Source organism: Carcharodon carcharias, chromosome 6 (assembly GCF_017639515.1).
Source record: "Carcharodon carcharias isolate sCarCar2 chromosome 6, sCarCar2.pri, whole genome shotgun sequence".
Taxonomy (NCBI): Eukaryota; Metazoa; Chordata; class Chondrichthyes; order Lamniformes; family Lamnidae; genus Carcharodon; species Carcharodon carcharias.
In genome coordinates this window covers 25,092,763-25,110,566 of record NC_054472.1, presented here as the reverse complement: position 1 = coordinate 25,110,566, position 17,804 = coordinate 25,092,763, and the positions used below count along the sequence as shown (strand labels likewise).

Here is a 17,804-nt window from a genome sequence, read left to right as displayed (position 1 = left end):
TGCTGCAGGGAGAACCCATTTTCTTCTCAACCACTAAGGCTGATGTAAGCATGGTCACTATCTGTTTGCCAACCCAGCGTGTACCAAATGCCCAATGCAGTAACAACAATAAGACGTTGATCGGGGGGGAGGACCTCAAAGGCCAAGGCTACCTGCTGGGTAAAATGGCCAAGGCTGACATGGTAATCACCCATCCAGAGCGCAACAAATTATTGAAGCATTTGCGGCACTGGGTTCCTGTGCGACGCACAGCATCTCGACAGCTTACTATCTCTGCCAACTTCTGCCACACCTGCCTGGAGATGTGGGAGGCCCTCCTCCTCCCCCCATCCTTGGGAAATGACACCTCCTGACGATGTGACACCTCTTTGAGGGGGGCAGCAAGGCAGGCATCGGAGAACCGAGGGGCACATTGGCCTACATTGCAGCCTGCCCCCCCTCCTCCTCCTCTGCCCTGACCGCCTCTGGAGCCTGGTTGTTGACCATGGTGAACAGCCTAAAGGAGGCTGTCTGGCCTTTCTTTATACAGACTGCCAGTTCCCCATTGGAACCAGTGGTCTGTACATGCCCGCCGCAGATTTGAATTTCCCGCTGTACATGGGAGTCTGAAATGCGCTGGGCGGGCCTTCATTGGCCCGCCCTCACAAAATGGCAGCGCGGCCCTTTTTGCCGATGGAGATCGGCTACACGCCCCCTGTCGATTGGATCAGGCCACCCGCTCAACGAATATAAAATTCTGCCCGTAGTCTTTGTGTTCCATCCGGTTTCGGTAGCAGGACAATAGGCGAACTCCAGTTACTGCAACTAGACTCAATTATATCATTTTGAAGCATGAAATAAATTCCTTTTTGTACTTGTGATAACTTTGCTGGATTTAATCTATAAGATTGTTAACTTATTGAAGATGAAACCTGTACAGACACATCATGCATAGCTAAATGTGTCTTTCTGAACTTATTTCCACAAAAAGATTTGTGTGATTGCAATAGCTTTTCCAAATCACTTTGACATTTGCTTGGAAGGTAATTCAATATTTAATTTAAAATTTCAAGCACCCCCTCATTATTCAATTTGATTAGAGGAAAATCAATTTGAGTCCTGCACTTCTACCTCTTTCTCATCATCCACCATCACTAATACTTCTTTTTGTTCCTCTTCACTGTCAAAGTACTTTTTAAGCATATTTACATGACACACCCTCTGCTTTCTTCTATCTGGAGTATTTATTAAATAATTTACTTCGTTCAATATCTTTTCAATCCTGTAAGGCCCACTAAATCTTGCATTTAATGAATCATCTATACTGGTAACAACACTAGTACTTTCTCTCCAGAAGCAAAGCTGCAAGCTTTAGCTTTCTTATCTCCCTTCACTTTCATCACTTGCTGTGACATCTTTAAATGTTCCCTAGCCAACTCACATGCTCTGTTCAATCTTTCCCTGAAATTTGATACATAATCCAGGAAAATAGTTTCTGAATTTTGACCCACCAATTTCTCATGTATCAAGTGCAGTGGCCCCCTTACCTCATGACCATAAAGTAGATCAAAAGGGCTAACACCAGTCGATGCATTAGGAGCGTCTCTGATCGCAATTAACAAAAATGGAATTCCTGTATCCCAATACTGTGCATAACCCTGACAGTATGGTTTCATCATGGTATTAAAGTTTGATGCCATATTTCCAAAGCTGCTTGTGACTCCGGATGATAAGCTGTTGATTTAAACTGTTTTATCCCCAAGCTGTTCATTACTTCCTTAAACAGCCATGACATGAAAATTGACCCCTGATCTGATTGTATTTCCTTAGGTAAACCATATCTTGTTAAAAATTTAATTAACTCCTCTACAATATTCTTAGTTGTAATATCTTTTAAAGGTATTGCTTCAGGAAACCTGGTAGACACATCCATTATTGCCAGTAGATATTGATTTCCACTTTTAGTCTTAGGGAGTGGTCCTACACAATCAATCATGACCTTGGTAAAAGGTTCTTCAAATGCTGGATTAAAGGTGCTGGCTTAATCACTGCTGGTTTTCCTGTTATTTGACATGTATGAAAGGTTCTACAGAATTTGGTTACATCCCTGTGCAATCCTGGCCAAAAAAAAAAGCCTCTATCTTTTTCTTGTGTTTTCCTAATTCCTAAATGTCCCCCCATTGGAATTTCAGGAGCAATTCTCAGAATCTCATTTCTATACCCTAATGGGATAACAATCTGATGCACCTCCCTCCAGCTTTCATTTGCTGAGACATGATCTCCACTTTCTCAGCAAAATATCTTCCCGAAGGTAATAACACACTGGAGTACATTTTGCTTCTGTTTTTGAATAAGCTTTCTGATATAACTGTTTTAATTGTAAATCATTTTTCTGTAACCCCACTAACCTCCTTGAGTTAAATACTTCAGTTAAATAATCCTGTATTCTTTCCTCCTGATCAACATTATCAAACACAGTCCCAGACAATTCGATTTCAACACCATCGTTTGTCTTGTTCTTCCCTTTGAGCCTTTGATCTCATTACAACACAATCAGGAAACAATCCAGGATGTCCCTTCTCTAACACCTCTGTTGAAAACACTTCTGCAGGCTGCTCAACTACCACAGGCATCACCCACATTTGTGACCCCACTATTTCATTATCCAGAATAAATTGAAACCCTGGAATGGGCAATTTTTCCACCACTCCAACTATAACTTCACCTGCCTTCCATTTGCTCTTTAAATTTACCTTCCACAATGGAATAGATTTAGTATCTCCATGAACCTCACCTGCCATTACCTGCTTCTGCAATACTCTATTTCAACAACAAATGTCACTATCCTACCACATTAAGGATTGACTAGCCCCTGTGTCTCTTAAAATTTTAACATATTTACCTACTCCACCCTGTGCACAGGGAAATACTTCCCTTCACACACAAAAATCTTTAAACAATTCTGCAACCTGCTCCTCAGAATTCTCTCAAGTAAACTGTGAACACTTCCCCACATCTTCACCTATCACTGATTCTCCCTGTTTCACCTGTACACAAACCACTGGTTTCTCCTGTGCCTGGACCTCAGAACCCACAGTACTTTTACTTCCAGAGCCTTTCTGTACCCCAATAATTCCTGTGGACTTTTCCTGCAATCTCCAACATACTGACTTCATGTGCTCCACTTTATTACAATGAAAACACCTCAATTTTCAAATGTCACTTCTACCTTCAGCACCTTCCTTTTTTATTTTGAGAAAAAACTTCCTGGGAACTTCCAGCTACTCCTCTTCCCTGACCACCCACCTTCCTTTCACCTTCCCACTTCTTATCCTTTTCCAATTTGAAAGGGTGACGAAAAAAAGGTTTAGCTCTATGAACTAACTTATAGTCATCAGCTTTCTCTGCTGCTTGTCTTACACAATCACCCTCTGTTCCTCCATATGAGTCCTCATTACCGAATGGATTGAATCTTTAAATTTTTCCAAAAGAATTACTTCCCAAAGAGCTGCATACGTTGACTCTATTTTAAACGCCCATATCCACCAATCAAAATTACTTTGTTTTACTCTTTCAAACTCAATATAAGTTTGCCCAGGTTGTTTTCTCATATTCCTAAATTTCTGCCAGTATGCTGCAGGACCCAACTCATATGCACTCAAAATAGCTTTTTTCATCACATCATAATTCACCGACATTTCTTCTGATAGTGAAGCATTTACCTCATGCACCCTACCCAGTTAGACTGTAATAATAATGTCCCGTTTTCCTGTGGCCATTTCATCTGTTTAGCTAGCTTCTCAAATGAAATAAAGATTACTTCAATATCTTTTTCCTCAAACATTGGAAATGCTTGTACAAATTTAAATATCTCCCCACTGGGTTCTACTCTGGAAATAAGTCCTTCCTCACCTCCTGGCATCTCTTTTTTAACTGCCAACATTTTCAGTTGGAATTCTCTCTGTTTTTCTCTTTCCTCCTTCTCCATCTTCACAATTTCTAATTCCCTTTCCTGTTTTCTTTCTCTCTCCTGCCTTTCTACCTGTTCCCTCTTAAAAGCCACTTCTCTGTCCTTTGCTTCTAATTCAAGTTTATTCAGTTCTTTTGCTTGTTCAAATTTAAGCGTCTTCATTTGTACTGAAGTCTCACTACCTCCAGCTGTGACTCACTTCCAACTGTAGATGCTGTGCTTTACTTTTAATCATATTGGATTTCCTAGGTAACCCCAATTTGAACTGCTCTGCCAACTCTTATTAACTTTTGGTTACTTTTTCCAACCCAATCAGAGTTATGTCTTATACTCCCAGACAAGTCTTAGCAATTGCCAAAGCCATCTTGCAGTCTCACCACGTCCAAAGTACCTCGCCAAATCCTGAATTCAAAGTGCATCTCGAACTTGTTACCTTAAGATTCACCATTTCGAAATCAAGGAATTACAACTATTATCCTGCCAAAAGCCCCCAATTGTTATGACATAGCAATTGGTAAATGTGGAGTTGTTTGAATCCCAGAGAGAAACTTGAACAATTGTGATGACCTATATTTTCAATTGGCATGTTTGAGATGCAGCTCTGAATTCAGTAATAAAACCCACCAAGCTTCAAGAGGTTTTTTATATACAAAACTAAATTAAACATTTATTAATTTAGCAACAAATTAAACACATACACATGTCTACAAATTACTATCATAATAACTTTTAAACAAATCCCCAAATTTATCACTCCCAGGTAAATCTTCACCAAGGCAACAATAACCCATAGACTTTAAACAGACACCAGGCAAAGCACATTTGACCTTATTAATTCAAAATGAGGTTCATTTCAATTTCTTTCCTTTGCAGACACAGTCCTAGGCTTACAGGCTGGTTAGATCTTAAATGCCTCTGACCCACACACACACAAAAGCCTTTTGGTTTATACCTAGCTTCTCCTTTGAATGTAAATTTTCCATTGTATTCCTAGTTTTTTTATATTTTACCTTTCGTAATAATCCTTTCATTCCACCAATTTTATTAGTAAGTGGGAAAAAAAATAGATTGCTTGTTGTCTGTCAGCTAAGTGCAAGATTTTACGCATTCTTTTGAATTGTTTATTTAACAACTGAAAATTGAACTTTACCTTTTACTCCTTGCGTTTATCTAATTAATATTCAAACTATACATCAAAGCATCCAAACTAGCTGGCCTTACTCCAATTACGACACACATTGACACACACACACAGAGACAGACCCTACTACAAGTCCAATTTAAAAATAATTTCCAATGACGTTATAGACAATATCTCTTCATGACACCGTCCTTAAATCCTGCATTTTGGCCTCATGTAATAAAAGTAATTATTAAAATATGTGATTCAATATTTATTTTTACCATTCCATGCAGGGTAAGGGCAATGAGTCACACAAAGTTTATATTAAAAGTGATGTGTACGTAGGAAAGTAAGAGTATGCATCCATCCATTGTTTTTGAGTTTTCAACCTATTGGCCTGAAAGGAAATTCTGCCTGAAATATTTATATAAATACCATGTAAAATAATTACTTTGGGAATGCCAAGATTCTCAGTGTCTTGGACAGTATTAGAAGATATGCTGGGAAAGTTGATCTGGCTGAAATCCCAAGGCACATATGATTTGCATCTGGATAAAGTAAACAACTGCAATGGTTGCTTGACAGTCAGCTAAACTCAAAGATGAAGTTCTGATTGAACATTACTGTAGGCTTGTGTTAGCCTCTCAATCACATTATTGTGAACTTGAGTTCCAGTGTTCTCATCCCATTGGAAGGATACATTTTTGCCTGTCTGAAAATGATGGTTTTCAAATGCTTAACAAGGTGATTGGGAAATTCAAATGGTAAAGTAAATTTATACTGACAAATAAATGTAAAGTATTGCACATTAAGAAACAAATAATACTATATTGGCATACAATGGATTGAGTATCATTAGCACAAGGATATGTAAAAAGGGACTAGGATGTCACTTTTATGTCTTAGCTAGTGACAAAGTAAATAGAGTATTAGGGTTATATTGCCAAGAGACTTCAACACAGATCTACAGAGGATTTGCTCTGTTTTGCAATATATTGGTCTCCTATGACATTGTTTATGGTTATACAAGACTTGTAGCATGGGAACCAGGTGCTGCTGAGTGAATTGTCTTGATAGCAATGTTACAGTACTGCTGTAGGTCTGTATTTTGGAGACAGTATGGCAGATTTTTAATTTTATGTTAGGCATTACCAAATCAAAACTGGGGAGGATTAAGTCATACCCCCTCCATTCCTCACATCACTTACATTTCAGTTGGAAAATGTGTTCATGCCGGAAGCCATTCTAAACAGTAGGATTGATGGAGCAATTTCAGGCTGCACCCAACGGCTCCACACTCACCCACACCAGAACTTAGACAGAGGCATGTGCCACAGTGATTTACAAGGAATGCCATGACAGGGTTATGCTACATGCTCCAAGCAAACTTGCAGCCAAACTGTTTTACAGGCAAACAGTGCAACTGAATGTCAAGGTTACAGTTACCTTTAACTTTAACTGGATCATTCAGGATTTCACTGGGGACATCAATGTCATAAACCAATCAGATGTATAAAGCAAATGACCAATGCCTGTTTGCTCTTGTAAGCAACTTCATTTTCCTTTGGACAACCAACAGGTGCTATGCAATTTTATAGGCTGCATTCATACAGCCCATTATACCCCTTCGCATATTTCACTACCTATATGAATACTTTCTAAATATTCATTTAATTTGCAACCACCAGCAATGCATTCTGAAGTCAGTGCAAACTTCCCAGGCTGTTGTTACAATGCTTTTGTTTTAAGGCAATCCACCATACCTTAAGCAGGTAATTAATTGAGTCAAGCTGGGGGAGAATAAAAGGCTGTTATTAGGCCTGCTCTCCCTCCATAAAGATATTTTGGGATCTTCCCATCCTGACTCTTGAGACAACCACCAGTCTTGACTTCAGTAATCTTAAAGAGGGACAGACAGGAGGAAAATGAGGCCCCATCTCTTCACCAGTATTTGCATACAGCAGGCAGTAAAGGGATGGCAGCAGCAATCCCTGAAGGTGAAGGGGGAAGAAAATATATTCAACTTAACCAATCTGTCAGCATTTACCTCTCCAATTGAGCAAACAATTCTCACATTTATCCACCCTATTCCCGAATCCCACCATTTCCTTTTCCTCATCCACTTAAGACAATTCAATCTTGAATATTGACATTTCTGTATCCATAATCTGCTACAACCATTCACCATGGAAGTAAATTCCAGGTTTTCAACTATCTATGTAAAGACATTTCTCCTGCCCTCTTTTCCACATCACTGATGTTTATTCTTGCACCTATGATCCCATATTCTTCATCCCTATTCTACTGTAGACAGTCTGCTTCTATCTATCTTCTACTATATTGCCCATAATCTGCATTGTTATAACAAAAGTAAGTTTAGGATTTGGAGGCATTAGGTTGCCTCACTGCCTGATTGTCCTCCTGTTTCTGCCACTATCTTGCTCAATTTAGGGTAGAATAGCGAAGGAAAATCCTAGCACAAGGAGTAGCCATTGCAAAACCAAGGCTTTCCTCAGCAGTGTGGCTTATATCTGTGCAAGCCAAATACACCAGTATTCATGTTCCTCCCATGAATACTTACATTTCTGCCACAGAGTCCTGATTGAAATAAGCTTTTTCTTCCAATTTTAACAGATTTGTAGATTGCTCTCTCTAATCAATGAGTCAGAGCTTCATGCATTTGATTTGTGCCACCAGTTCTACAGTTGCACTGATCAGTGGCCACAGTGAGGCAGCTCCCAGTAGCAGAGGCATGGCTGGAATGGGCAGCCATGATATAAATTACATACCAACTAGTCACCAAGCATGCATGTTGAAGCAATACTACAAGTGCTGAGAACTGAGGGTGCACTGCTTAACAATTACTTCAAGATAGTGATAATCTGGTGCTCATTGTGAAACTATGCTTTGGCGAAGGCTCCCAAGCACAGCGAGGGAAACCCCAGATGGGAGTAGCCGTATCCTGACAGCCCTGCAGAGGAGGACCTATTTCCAAAGGCTAGAACCATTCAACAATATGACACCTCTTATGTTGGAAATGTAGCCACATTTTTAGTCATCCTGTATACATCCTATGCCCTTAGAGATATGCAGTCACATGCAACACCTTACATTTTTCATGTAACTCAGAGCTATGTTGTTTGTGAAACATGCAACAGACTTTTCTGTGTACACCTAAAATTCAGCACAACCAGGTTATTAATACACAAACCTGTTGTGTATCTAGGCTTTGCTTCCACAACATTTCTCATTGGTAACTGTGTGATGCGTGAAGTCTTATACCTAGTTTCTTGCTTCATACAGATTCTATCTCCATGTAGGAGGATGTAAGGTGACTGGTTGCTCAATATGTATAGGTGAGGGTCATCTCTTGAGACTGAGATGACCCTCACCTCAGGGCAACTGAGTCTTGAGATAAATCGGTTTCAGGATGTGCCATTTCTGCTTTTATGTGGGCAGTCCACTCATGTGCTTTCTAGAACTTATGCACACTTTGGAGGGGACTGGAGGAATAGGTTGGAGGCATTTACAGCTTAAGAGACAGTACCACCACCTATGCCCATTCCAGCCATGCATCTACTACTGGGAGCTGTCTCTCTGTGGCCACTGATCAATGCAACTACAGAACTGATGGCAAAAATCAAACGCATGAAGCTCTAACTCGTTGGTCTCTCTAATCAATCTCCAAATCTGTTAACATTGGAAGGAAAAGCTTATTTCAGTCAGGCTTCTATGGCAGAAACATAAGCATTCATAAGATGAATTGCTTTAGGGCCTCTGGCACAGGCCAAGAATCCCATTGCAGCTGCCTTTGAAATTGCTACATGCTCCACTGGGATAACAACGATGTAAGACTGCATACATGAAGCGAAAAGCTAAAACCAGATCATCATCTAAAGGCGTGCTGCTTTGTACAGTCTCCCAGGCCTATTCCAATGCTTCATGTGCTGAAAGGCATACTTCTTATGAAAACAAATCGCTGGGCCCAAAGCTGAGGCAGGACACAAGCCGACACTGCTGCAAGCAGGTTTCTCTTCCTGTTTAACCTTAAGCCTGTGCTTTGTGTAGCAGGGTCATTTGAGACCTCAGGAGGTGGTTGTTCTCTGCCTCAGGCCCAGGTAAGTGTCCCATGCTCAGGGTTATGAGCCATGGCCAATGGCAGAACCGGTGAATTAACGGTGGTGATGGTGGAAGAGTTAGAACCTCAAGGAACACCCATTGCTTCCAGACAGAGAATCCTTTGGGAAGAGGACTTGTGTTTCCTTTAAGCACACGTGAGGAAGGCAATAGGAAACTGCCTCATGTATTCTTTCCCTTGTCATATTGCTCATTTCTCATTGAAGTTGAAAATAGGAGGGTGTTACAAGCAACTTAGAGGGAACAGAAGGAGCGTAAGGCATGGAAAATTGAGAAACCTGCCATCAGGTGGATCACCACTATTTGTGCTTTGTTGTCAGTAAGAAAATTAAGAATAAGGATGAGGAGGTTTATAATAAACTCTAGACTGGTAGGAAGCCTCCTACTTACCCATCTTCTGCTTTTTGGTAGACTTCTTTCCCTGAATTTTGAGGTTTATTTTCTTATGCGAAGTTAGGGAGTTAAAGTTAAGGATCCTCAACTATAACTGCCCTTCTTTGTTATAGGTTGTGTAAGACTAATCTTTATAAACAAAAGATTTTGGTTAGGATGTTTGGTGCTTGAAAGGAACACTATTCATTATAAATGCAAATAATATGAAATTAAAGACTAAGTTTAATATAAACATGCTCGAACAGTAAAACATCTTTATAGAAGAGACACAGCTGGAAAGCAAAACAGAAACAGTCTCATGTTTCAAGATGTTCCAGAGCACTTCACATATAATAGATTACTTTCAAAGGCCATGTAGGGGAGCACTTGATTGAAGTATGAACACCAGCATGGACTGTTTGGGCCAAATGGCCTTTTTCTGTCCCTTATAGGATTACACAGGATATGTAACATTTAAAAGTATGCAGCCATTTGTTCACTGCAAGGTCCAACAAACAGCACTTAATACCAGTCTATTTATAGCGATGTTGGTTGAAGGGAGGATATTGGAAAGATCATTGCAAGAATCTCCCTGCTGTTCTTCAGATAGTGCAGTGGGACTTTTACTATCCCCCTGAGTAGACAGACTGGGCTTTGGTTTAATATCTTATCCAGAAATGGAGGACTGTTAATCTTCTCTTTGTATTAACATGGATGGGCAATTCAAACATGTCAATTTTGGGTGCAGTTAAAGTTTGAATCACTAATCTGCTTTTAAGGGTTAAAAAATACAAATTAAATGAAATAAGTTACAAGGTACTTTGTGCTGGAAATTCCAGAAATCCCACTCTGCCATCTTAAGTGTACTTAATATCAACAGTGCTGGACAGAGACGGCAAGATTGCCGGTGGAGCCTGGTGATTCATCTCAAAAAGTGACATTCCTGCGGAGAGGGATGGGCTTTTCCTCAAACTCAAGGGCAGATTGATGCATGAGCCTAAGGTTACCATGCCCGGGGGCTGCAACTAAATATAGGGTCCTGATGAGGCCAAGAAGGGTCAGAACTGGACTCACACCCCCATTAATTCCATCAGTAGATCTGTGACAATATGAGGGAGATTTTTCATCAACAATTGTAAGTTATTACTATAAAAATACTGTGGCTAACTTTAACATGAATAACGCATATAGAATTGGTTATTGATAAACAAGTATGCAGCATGAAAGGACCGGTACTGGCAGACATAAAGGGATTTTGGAGTAATCAATGATTGCGAGACAACGTATATTTCTCCGAAATAAATGATCAGCTGAAGTAAATAAGCTATTTGATTTAATGGACATAATGCTAGATGACAAATACAAAATTCATAAGTTCATGTAGGGTTAGAGATTCAAAAAACGCTTTTATCACTACAAAACTGAACGCATGGAACAGATTTACAGATAAGAAAGCTGGTAGAGTCAATTGATCTCTTCAAGAGAATTGGATTGATATACGTTGAGAAAGGGGATTGAAAGTTAAGCATGTTATTAGCAGCTCTGCTTGATGTACTTTTTAACACAAAACTCATACAGGGTAGTTTGGGAGGGCGGGTTGAAAATCTAAAAATCTGACACCCGATTCTAATGCGCCTACTTCCAGTTTTAATGATGGAGTTTGGGGAAATAACCTGCTGTCCTGAGACAAGTCTGTAATTTAAATGAGGCTGCATTCCTCAAATTTAACCACAGTTATGCTTTTAACGTCTGTGGGCCCAGGGCTCGGGAAACCAGCAGCTGAAGAAAAGCGGGAAGGGCTGGATCCAAACTTAAGTGTCTACACATTGCTGCATGTGGGCGAGGAGGAGTAGGAGTGTTTCCACTCACTCCCACCAATCTAACCCATTTCCTTTCCCTCTTTAGGTAGTGCCCTCAATGCAGTGTCTGCCTCACTGTTCTCTATGGTCTTTGATCTTCTATCCAGCCCATGATGTGCTCCCTGTCTTCCTCCACTCCTCACAATCTCTCTCTCCTCTCCAGTGCCTGTCTACAGCCTGGTGCTGCTGACCTTCCTGCCAAACAGCCAATCAGCCTCTCAATCTGGGTGCTGGCTAGGGAACAGAGATTTTTTAAAATTTTGAATGAGATCTTGCCATTAAATTCAACTGAACATCTGGTCCACAACCCCTGCTCCCTTCTTTGAAATATTAGAACCTTATTCTTCCTTAAATCAGGAGAACAAAAGTTGGTGAGGGTAATCATGCCCAGAGTCTGGATCAAGCTGATACATGAGTCAAATAGCTTTTCCTCACTCTGGAATTTTAAATATTCTTAAAACTGAAAAACTATCAACTAGGAAATAGTATTTGTTTAAAAGCCTATTTTAACTACATCGATTCTATTTTCAAATATTTAGAAGTTACGTTTGTAGAGCTTTTCTCTTTCACTACTTTGTGTTCAACAAAGGCTGCAAATAACAATGAGTCAAAATGTAACACTAAAAGAATTTGGTTGGGGGGAGGTGAGAAGCCCTAGAAGGGTACCCAGAAGCTGCAGGAATGCAGTGGAAAAAAATTTAGGAGAGTTGCAGCTCATTGCATGAAGTTGTGGGAAAATAGCAACAAGTTGTGAGAACAGGGAGAAGATGAAACAAAAACAAAAATAGCTGGAAAAACTCAGCAGCTCTGACAGCATCTTCGGAAAGGAATACAGTTAACGTTTCAAGTCCGTATGACCCTTCATCAGAACTAAGGAAAAATAGAAATGAGGTGAAATATAATTGGAAGACCAGACCAAACGCAGACACCTCAACCCCCTCCCACGGCACCTTCCCATGCAGCCATAGAAGGTGCAATACTTGCCCCTTTACTTCCCTCTCCTCACCGTCCAAGGGCCCAAACACTCCTTTCAAGTGAAGCAGCACTTCACTTGCACTTCCCTCACTTTGGTCTACTGCACTCACTTCTCCCAATGCGGTCTCCTCTACATTGGAGAGACCAAACGCAGACTGGGTGACCGCCTTGAGGAACACCTTCGGTCTATTCGCAAGCATGACCCAGACCTCCCTGTTGCTTGCCATTTCAACACGCCACTCTGCTGTCATGCCTACATGTCCGTCCTTGGCCTGCTGCAATGTTCCAGTGAAGCTCAACACAAACTGGAGGAACAGCACCTCATCTTCCAGTTAGGCACTTTGCAGCCTTCCGGACTTAACATTGAGTTCAACAACTTCAGATCATGAACTCTCTCTTCAACCCTCACCTCCTTTCCGATCCCCCTTTTTCCAATAATGTATAATTTTTTTAATATACTTTAATATATTTTTCTTTTCCCACCTATTTCTATTATTTTTAAAGTAATTTCCATCCATTGTTTTATCTCCACCTTTCAGCCTATTTCGATCCCTTCCCCCCACCCCACCCCCACTAGGGCTATCTGTCACTTGCTCGTCCTGCTTTCTACCCTTAATGTCACCATTAGCACATTCCTTAACTAATATCACCACCATCAACACCCCTTTGTCCTTTTGTCTATGATATCTTTGGCAATCTCTTCTTTGCCTCCACCTATCACTGGCCCTCTATCCAGCTCTACCTGTTCCACCCCCCTCAACCAGCTTATATTTCACCTCATTTCTATTTTTCCTTAGTTCTGATGAAAAGTCATACGGACTTGAAATGTTAACTGTATTCCTCTCCGCAGATGCTGTCAGACCTGCTGAGTTTTTCCAGCTATTTGTTTTTGTTTCAGATTTCCAGCATCCGCAGTATTTTTCTAGGGAGAAGATGAGGTAGTGTAAGGAGCAACCACAAGGGAACAAGAAGAGCAGAAAACAGGCAAATAGCCACAGAAAAGCTGAGAGCAATTAGCACCTATCTGAAAGCTGGGTCTAAAAAAATAGAGGCAAACAATGATCATCCTCTCCCTGTCTTCACTTCCAGTCTTCTGCTGGCAAGATTACCTGCAGATACAAATCAGTTGTTAGTGCAAGAGAGAGAGAACACATACGCTATGTCTGCCTATGTCTGTTAAAGTCCAGTAATAGGAATTTGCTCAATCTTGGTGTTATTTATCCTCTATCTAAGCAACTGGGACCATGTTTCATGTTGATATTTTTTGTATCATGAAATGATGGGAAAAGATGTTTGACATTATGATGTAACTTCGTAAAACCACCTATAAACTGGCAAATATTTTCTGGAGCCTGTGCATATCTGAATGGAAAATTGTGTGGAGATTGAGCAGTTTGGATCTCTGCACAATTTTACAGTCAGGTTTTCCCAATTTATGCTCTAAAATTAGCATTGCGCTACTAGAAAATTTACACTAAAGTGTGTTTCCTAGAAATATCCTTTAGACAATTTAACATTGTTTTCAGTAACCATGCAAATTGCCTTCACAGGATAACTAAGACATTAATAGAAGAAGATGGCACAAAATGGAGAGAAAAGTTGTCACCTATTCCTGTAGTCCCTGTAACCGCGCAGCTACATAGGTGGGAGAAAGATTCCACATCCTCTGCTGCAGGAAACAAAACCCAGACAACCAATGAAAACCAATACACATCTCCAGACCATGGTAATGGAAAAACTCTTGAAGTATCCTTGCAAATATTTTTGATTATTGAAATTTTGAGCTCATCATATATTGAAATTTATCTAGATGGCTGGAACAAATATTTACTGTCACACCTGAAACAAAATACTGAGTTTTAGCCCAAGTCAACTTCAGCCTATCACTTTCAGTCAAATTCCTAACTGGGGTCACTTTGGATCAGTAACATCACTTCTGAATCCCACTGCAGGAGCCAAATATGTAATCCAGACCGATGCTTTAGTGCAGTGTTGCAGGAGGAATGCATTGAACGAGACTTGAACTGAAATGCCTAGTCCAATGGACATGAAAGATCTTGTGGCATTATTTGAAGAAGAGCAATGATGTTCTCTGTGTTCTAGCCAACATTTAGCTCACAAGCAACAACACCAAAATAGATTAATTTGCCTTATGTCTCACTCTTGTTTGTGGACTTTGCTATGGGCAAATTGGCTGTCACATTTGTCACAAAACAATAATAACTACACTCTAAGTATAATTCATTGGCTGTGAAGTACTTGGAGATGTCCTGAAACATTGAAAGATGTTATATCATTGCAAAATTGCAAGTTCTTTCTTAAATTGATATCTGGTATAAAGAAAATATTGCAGTGCATCTTTTGTTTCATTCAATAACAGTAACTTGCATATATATAGCACTTTTACACTTCACAATGGTATAATATGACAAAATTGAATGGTGAACCAGAAAAGGACATACTAGGAGGTGTTGTCAAAGATTTGGTCGAAGAGATGGCTTTTGAAGAGAGCTCTAAACAAGAGGGTCGGGAGAGGCAGTGGTATACAAGGAGGAAAACCAGGGCACGGGGCCCAGAAAGCTGGTTACTAATGAGGGTAGTGAGCTCCTCCAAAGTAAGTTCTAATGGCATTGTTCACAGCTGTTAATTCTTATTCAGTATATGCAAAATAATGTTTTGAATATTGTACATGCAGAATAACAGATGTGTGGGCATTGAGACTTGACCTGTTTAAAATGAATATTTTCAACTCACCACATAACTACATGTGAAGTATTATTTACTACTCAGCAACTGGACACTACAATCTTAGGTTGTGTAGAGATCTTACTAACCCAGAACAAATATTGTATTCCCCATGAATTCCAAGTACTTGTAAAACTCTGAAAGATCTTCATAATATCATTGTAGCCCTCAAAATTTAGAGTTAATTCACTGGTGAGGAATCCTGTATAAAACTCTTCAAGAGGGATGATTATTGAGAAATTTTCATCCTAGGGCATATCCTGGTCAGTACATGATCTGTAAACTGAAAGACTGCTAACAGGAAGGGATAGTCCAAGTAATTGTAGAGTATTCAGTTTAATCTCGGTGGTGGGCAAATTATAGAAAAAAATTCTGAGGCAGCATAAAAGGTCATTTCGGAAGGCAAGGATAGTCACTATGAAGGGAAGGCCATGTCTAGCTAACTTGATTGAAATTCTTGAGAAGGTAATGAGGAGAGTAATGAGGCTAGTGCATTTAATGTAGTCAGCATGGATATCAGCAAGGTGTTTGACAAGGTCCCACATACATGACCACTCAAAAAATTAAAATTTGAGAGATTTGGGGGATATAGTGGTCTAGTAGTAATGTCACTAGACTAGCAATCTAGAGGCTCAGGCTAATGCTCTGGGGACGTGGGTTCAAATCCCACTATGGCAGCTGGTGGAATTTAAATTCAATTAATAAATCTGGACTATAAAAAAGCAAGTCTGAGTAATGACAACCATGACACTATCATTGATTTTTGTAAAAGCTCATCTGATTCACTATTGTCCTTTAGGGAAAGAAATTTGCCGTCCTTACCTGGACATGTGATTCCAGGTTGACTCTTAACTGCCTCTGAAATGGTCTAGCAAGCACCTCAATTTAAGGGCAATTAGGGATGGACAACAATTCTGGCCTTGCCAGTGACGCCCAAATCTCATGAAAGAATAAAGAAATCTCATGGGATCCAAGGGAAAGTGGCAAGTTGGATGCTAAATTGGTTTAGTGGCAGGAAGCAAAGAGTAATGGTTGGAGGGTGTTTTTGTGGCTGGAAGGCTGTTTCCAGTGAGGTTCTGTAGGTCTCCATACTGGGTCCATTGCTGTTCATATTATATATCAATGATTTGGCTTAAATGTAGGGGATTTCATTAAGAAGTTTTCAGACGATAGGAAAATGGTCATGTGGTTGATATGAAAAAAGCTGTATACTGCAGGAAGATATCAGTGGATATCAGGTTGGCAGTGAAATAGTAGATAGAATTCATTCTGGAGAATTGTAGGGTAATGCATTTGGGGGGGAAAACAAAGCAAGAAAATGGACAATAAATGGTAGGAATCTGAGAAGTCTAAAGGGGCAGAGTGACCTTGGAGTGCCTGTTCACAGATCCCTGAAATGAGGAGGATGGGTAGATAAAGTAGTCAAAAAGGGATACTTTTCTTTATTGACCAAGGCATAGAGTATAAGAGCAGGGGGGTTATGCCAGAACTGTATAGAATACTAGTTAGACTGCAGCTAGTGTACTGTTTGTAGTTCTGATCACCACATTACAACAAGGGTGTGATCGCACTAGAGTTGATAGAGGAGATTTAAATGGACGTTGCCAGAAATTGAGAATTTTAGCTATGAGGAAAGATTAGATAGCCTTGGGTTGTTTTCTTTGGAATAGAGGGCACTGAGGGGAGATTTAATTGAAGAGTGTACAGTTACGAGGGACCTTGATAGAGTGGATAGGAAAGACCTATTTCTGTTAGTAGAGAGATCAATAACCAGGGAACATAGATTTAAAGTAATTGGTAGACGAATTAGAGGGGAATTGAGTTTTTTTCACCCAGGCAGGTATGGATGTCTGGAACTCGGTCTGAAAGGGTGGTAGAAGCAGGAACCCTCATTGCATTTAAAAAATTACTTGGTGACATAAACTACAGGGCTATGAACCAAGAATTAGAAGGTGGGATTAGGCAGATAATGCTTTTTTGGTAGGGACATGCTGTACATGATGGACTAAATGGCTGCCTTCTGTGCAGCAAATCTTTCTACATAATATTCCTATGTAATAAACATTCTGAATGCTTTCTAAAGAACAGTTGCATGCAGTATAGCGTTTGAAATTCTCAGATCATTTTTTATTGAAGATTTATTTTAAAAGTTTATGTTTTGTATGCAATTCTTATAGGTAAAAATGTAGAAGAGAATTTTATTCCCTTGAAACAGGAAGGAAACAGTTTGGTGAAAAAGGCCCAGTACAAAGAAGCCATTGCAAAGTACAGTGAATGCTTAAAACTGAAATCCAATGAATGTACAATTTACACAAACAGGTAAGAAATATAGCCTCAGATTCTAATTATAACTATAATTTCATAGTATATGGAAAGGATTTGTTTGAGCATGATCTGTTTACTCCTTAGTTACAAGGAATAAGCTCTCGTAGCTGATTCACAGGAGTGGCATGAAAACTCAACAAAACATACCTTGACTATTTGAACTTTTTAAACTCCTATTCAGTCCCAAGTATCCTTTAGGCACATTGATATATATAGAGCTTGAAGTGAGTAACAGCTGTGACCCTCCTATAACTTAATCGCTCTCACTCAAGTCAGTTCTTCCTCACATTTTGACAAGAACCACCATATGTTTATCATT

The 17,804-nt window shown here is 39.9% G+C and overlaps 1 protein-coding gene across 1 annotated transcript in view; it reads left to right on the top strand.

Annotated features, from left to right (window-relative positions):
- The window catches only part of LOC121279289 (sperm-associated antigen 1-like), a 133,824-nt gene that overhangs the window by 89,275 nt on the left and 26,745 nt on the right, over positions 1-17,804 (top strand). The window contains exons 14-15 of the mRNA XM_041190414.1: positions 13,966-14,141; positions 17,338-17,479. Of these exons, the coding sequence (XP_041046348.1) occupies positions 13,966-14,141; positions 17,338-17,479 (318 nt within the window). The remainder of the gene's footprint in view (positions 1-13,965; positions 14,142-17,337; positions 17,480-17,804) is intronic.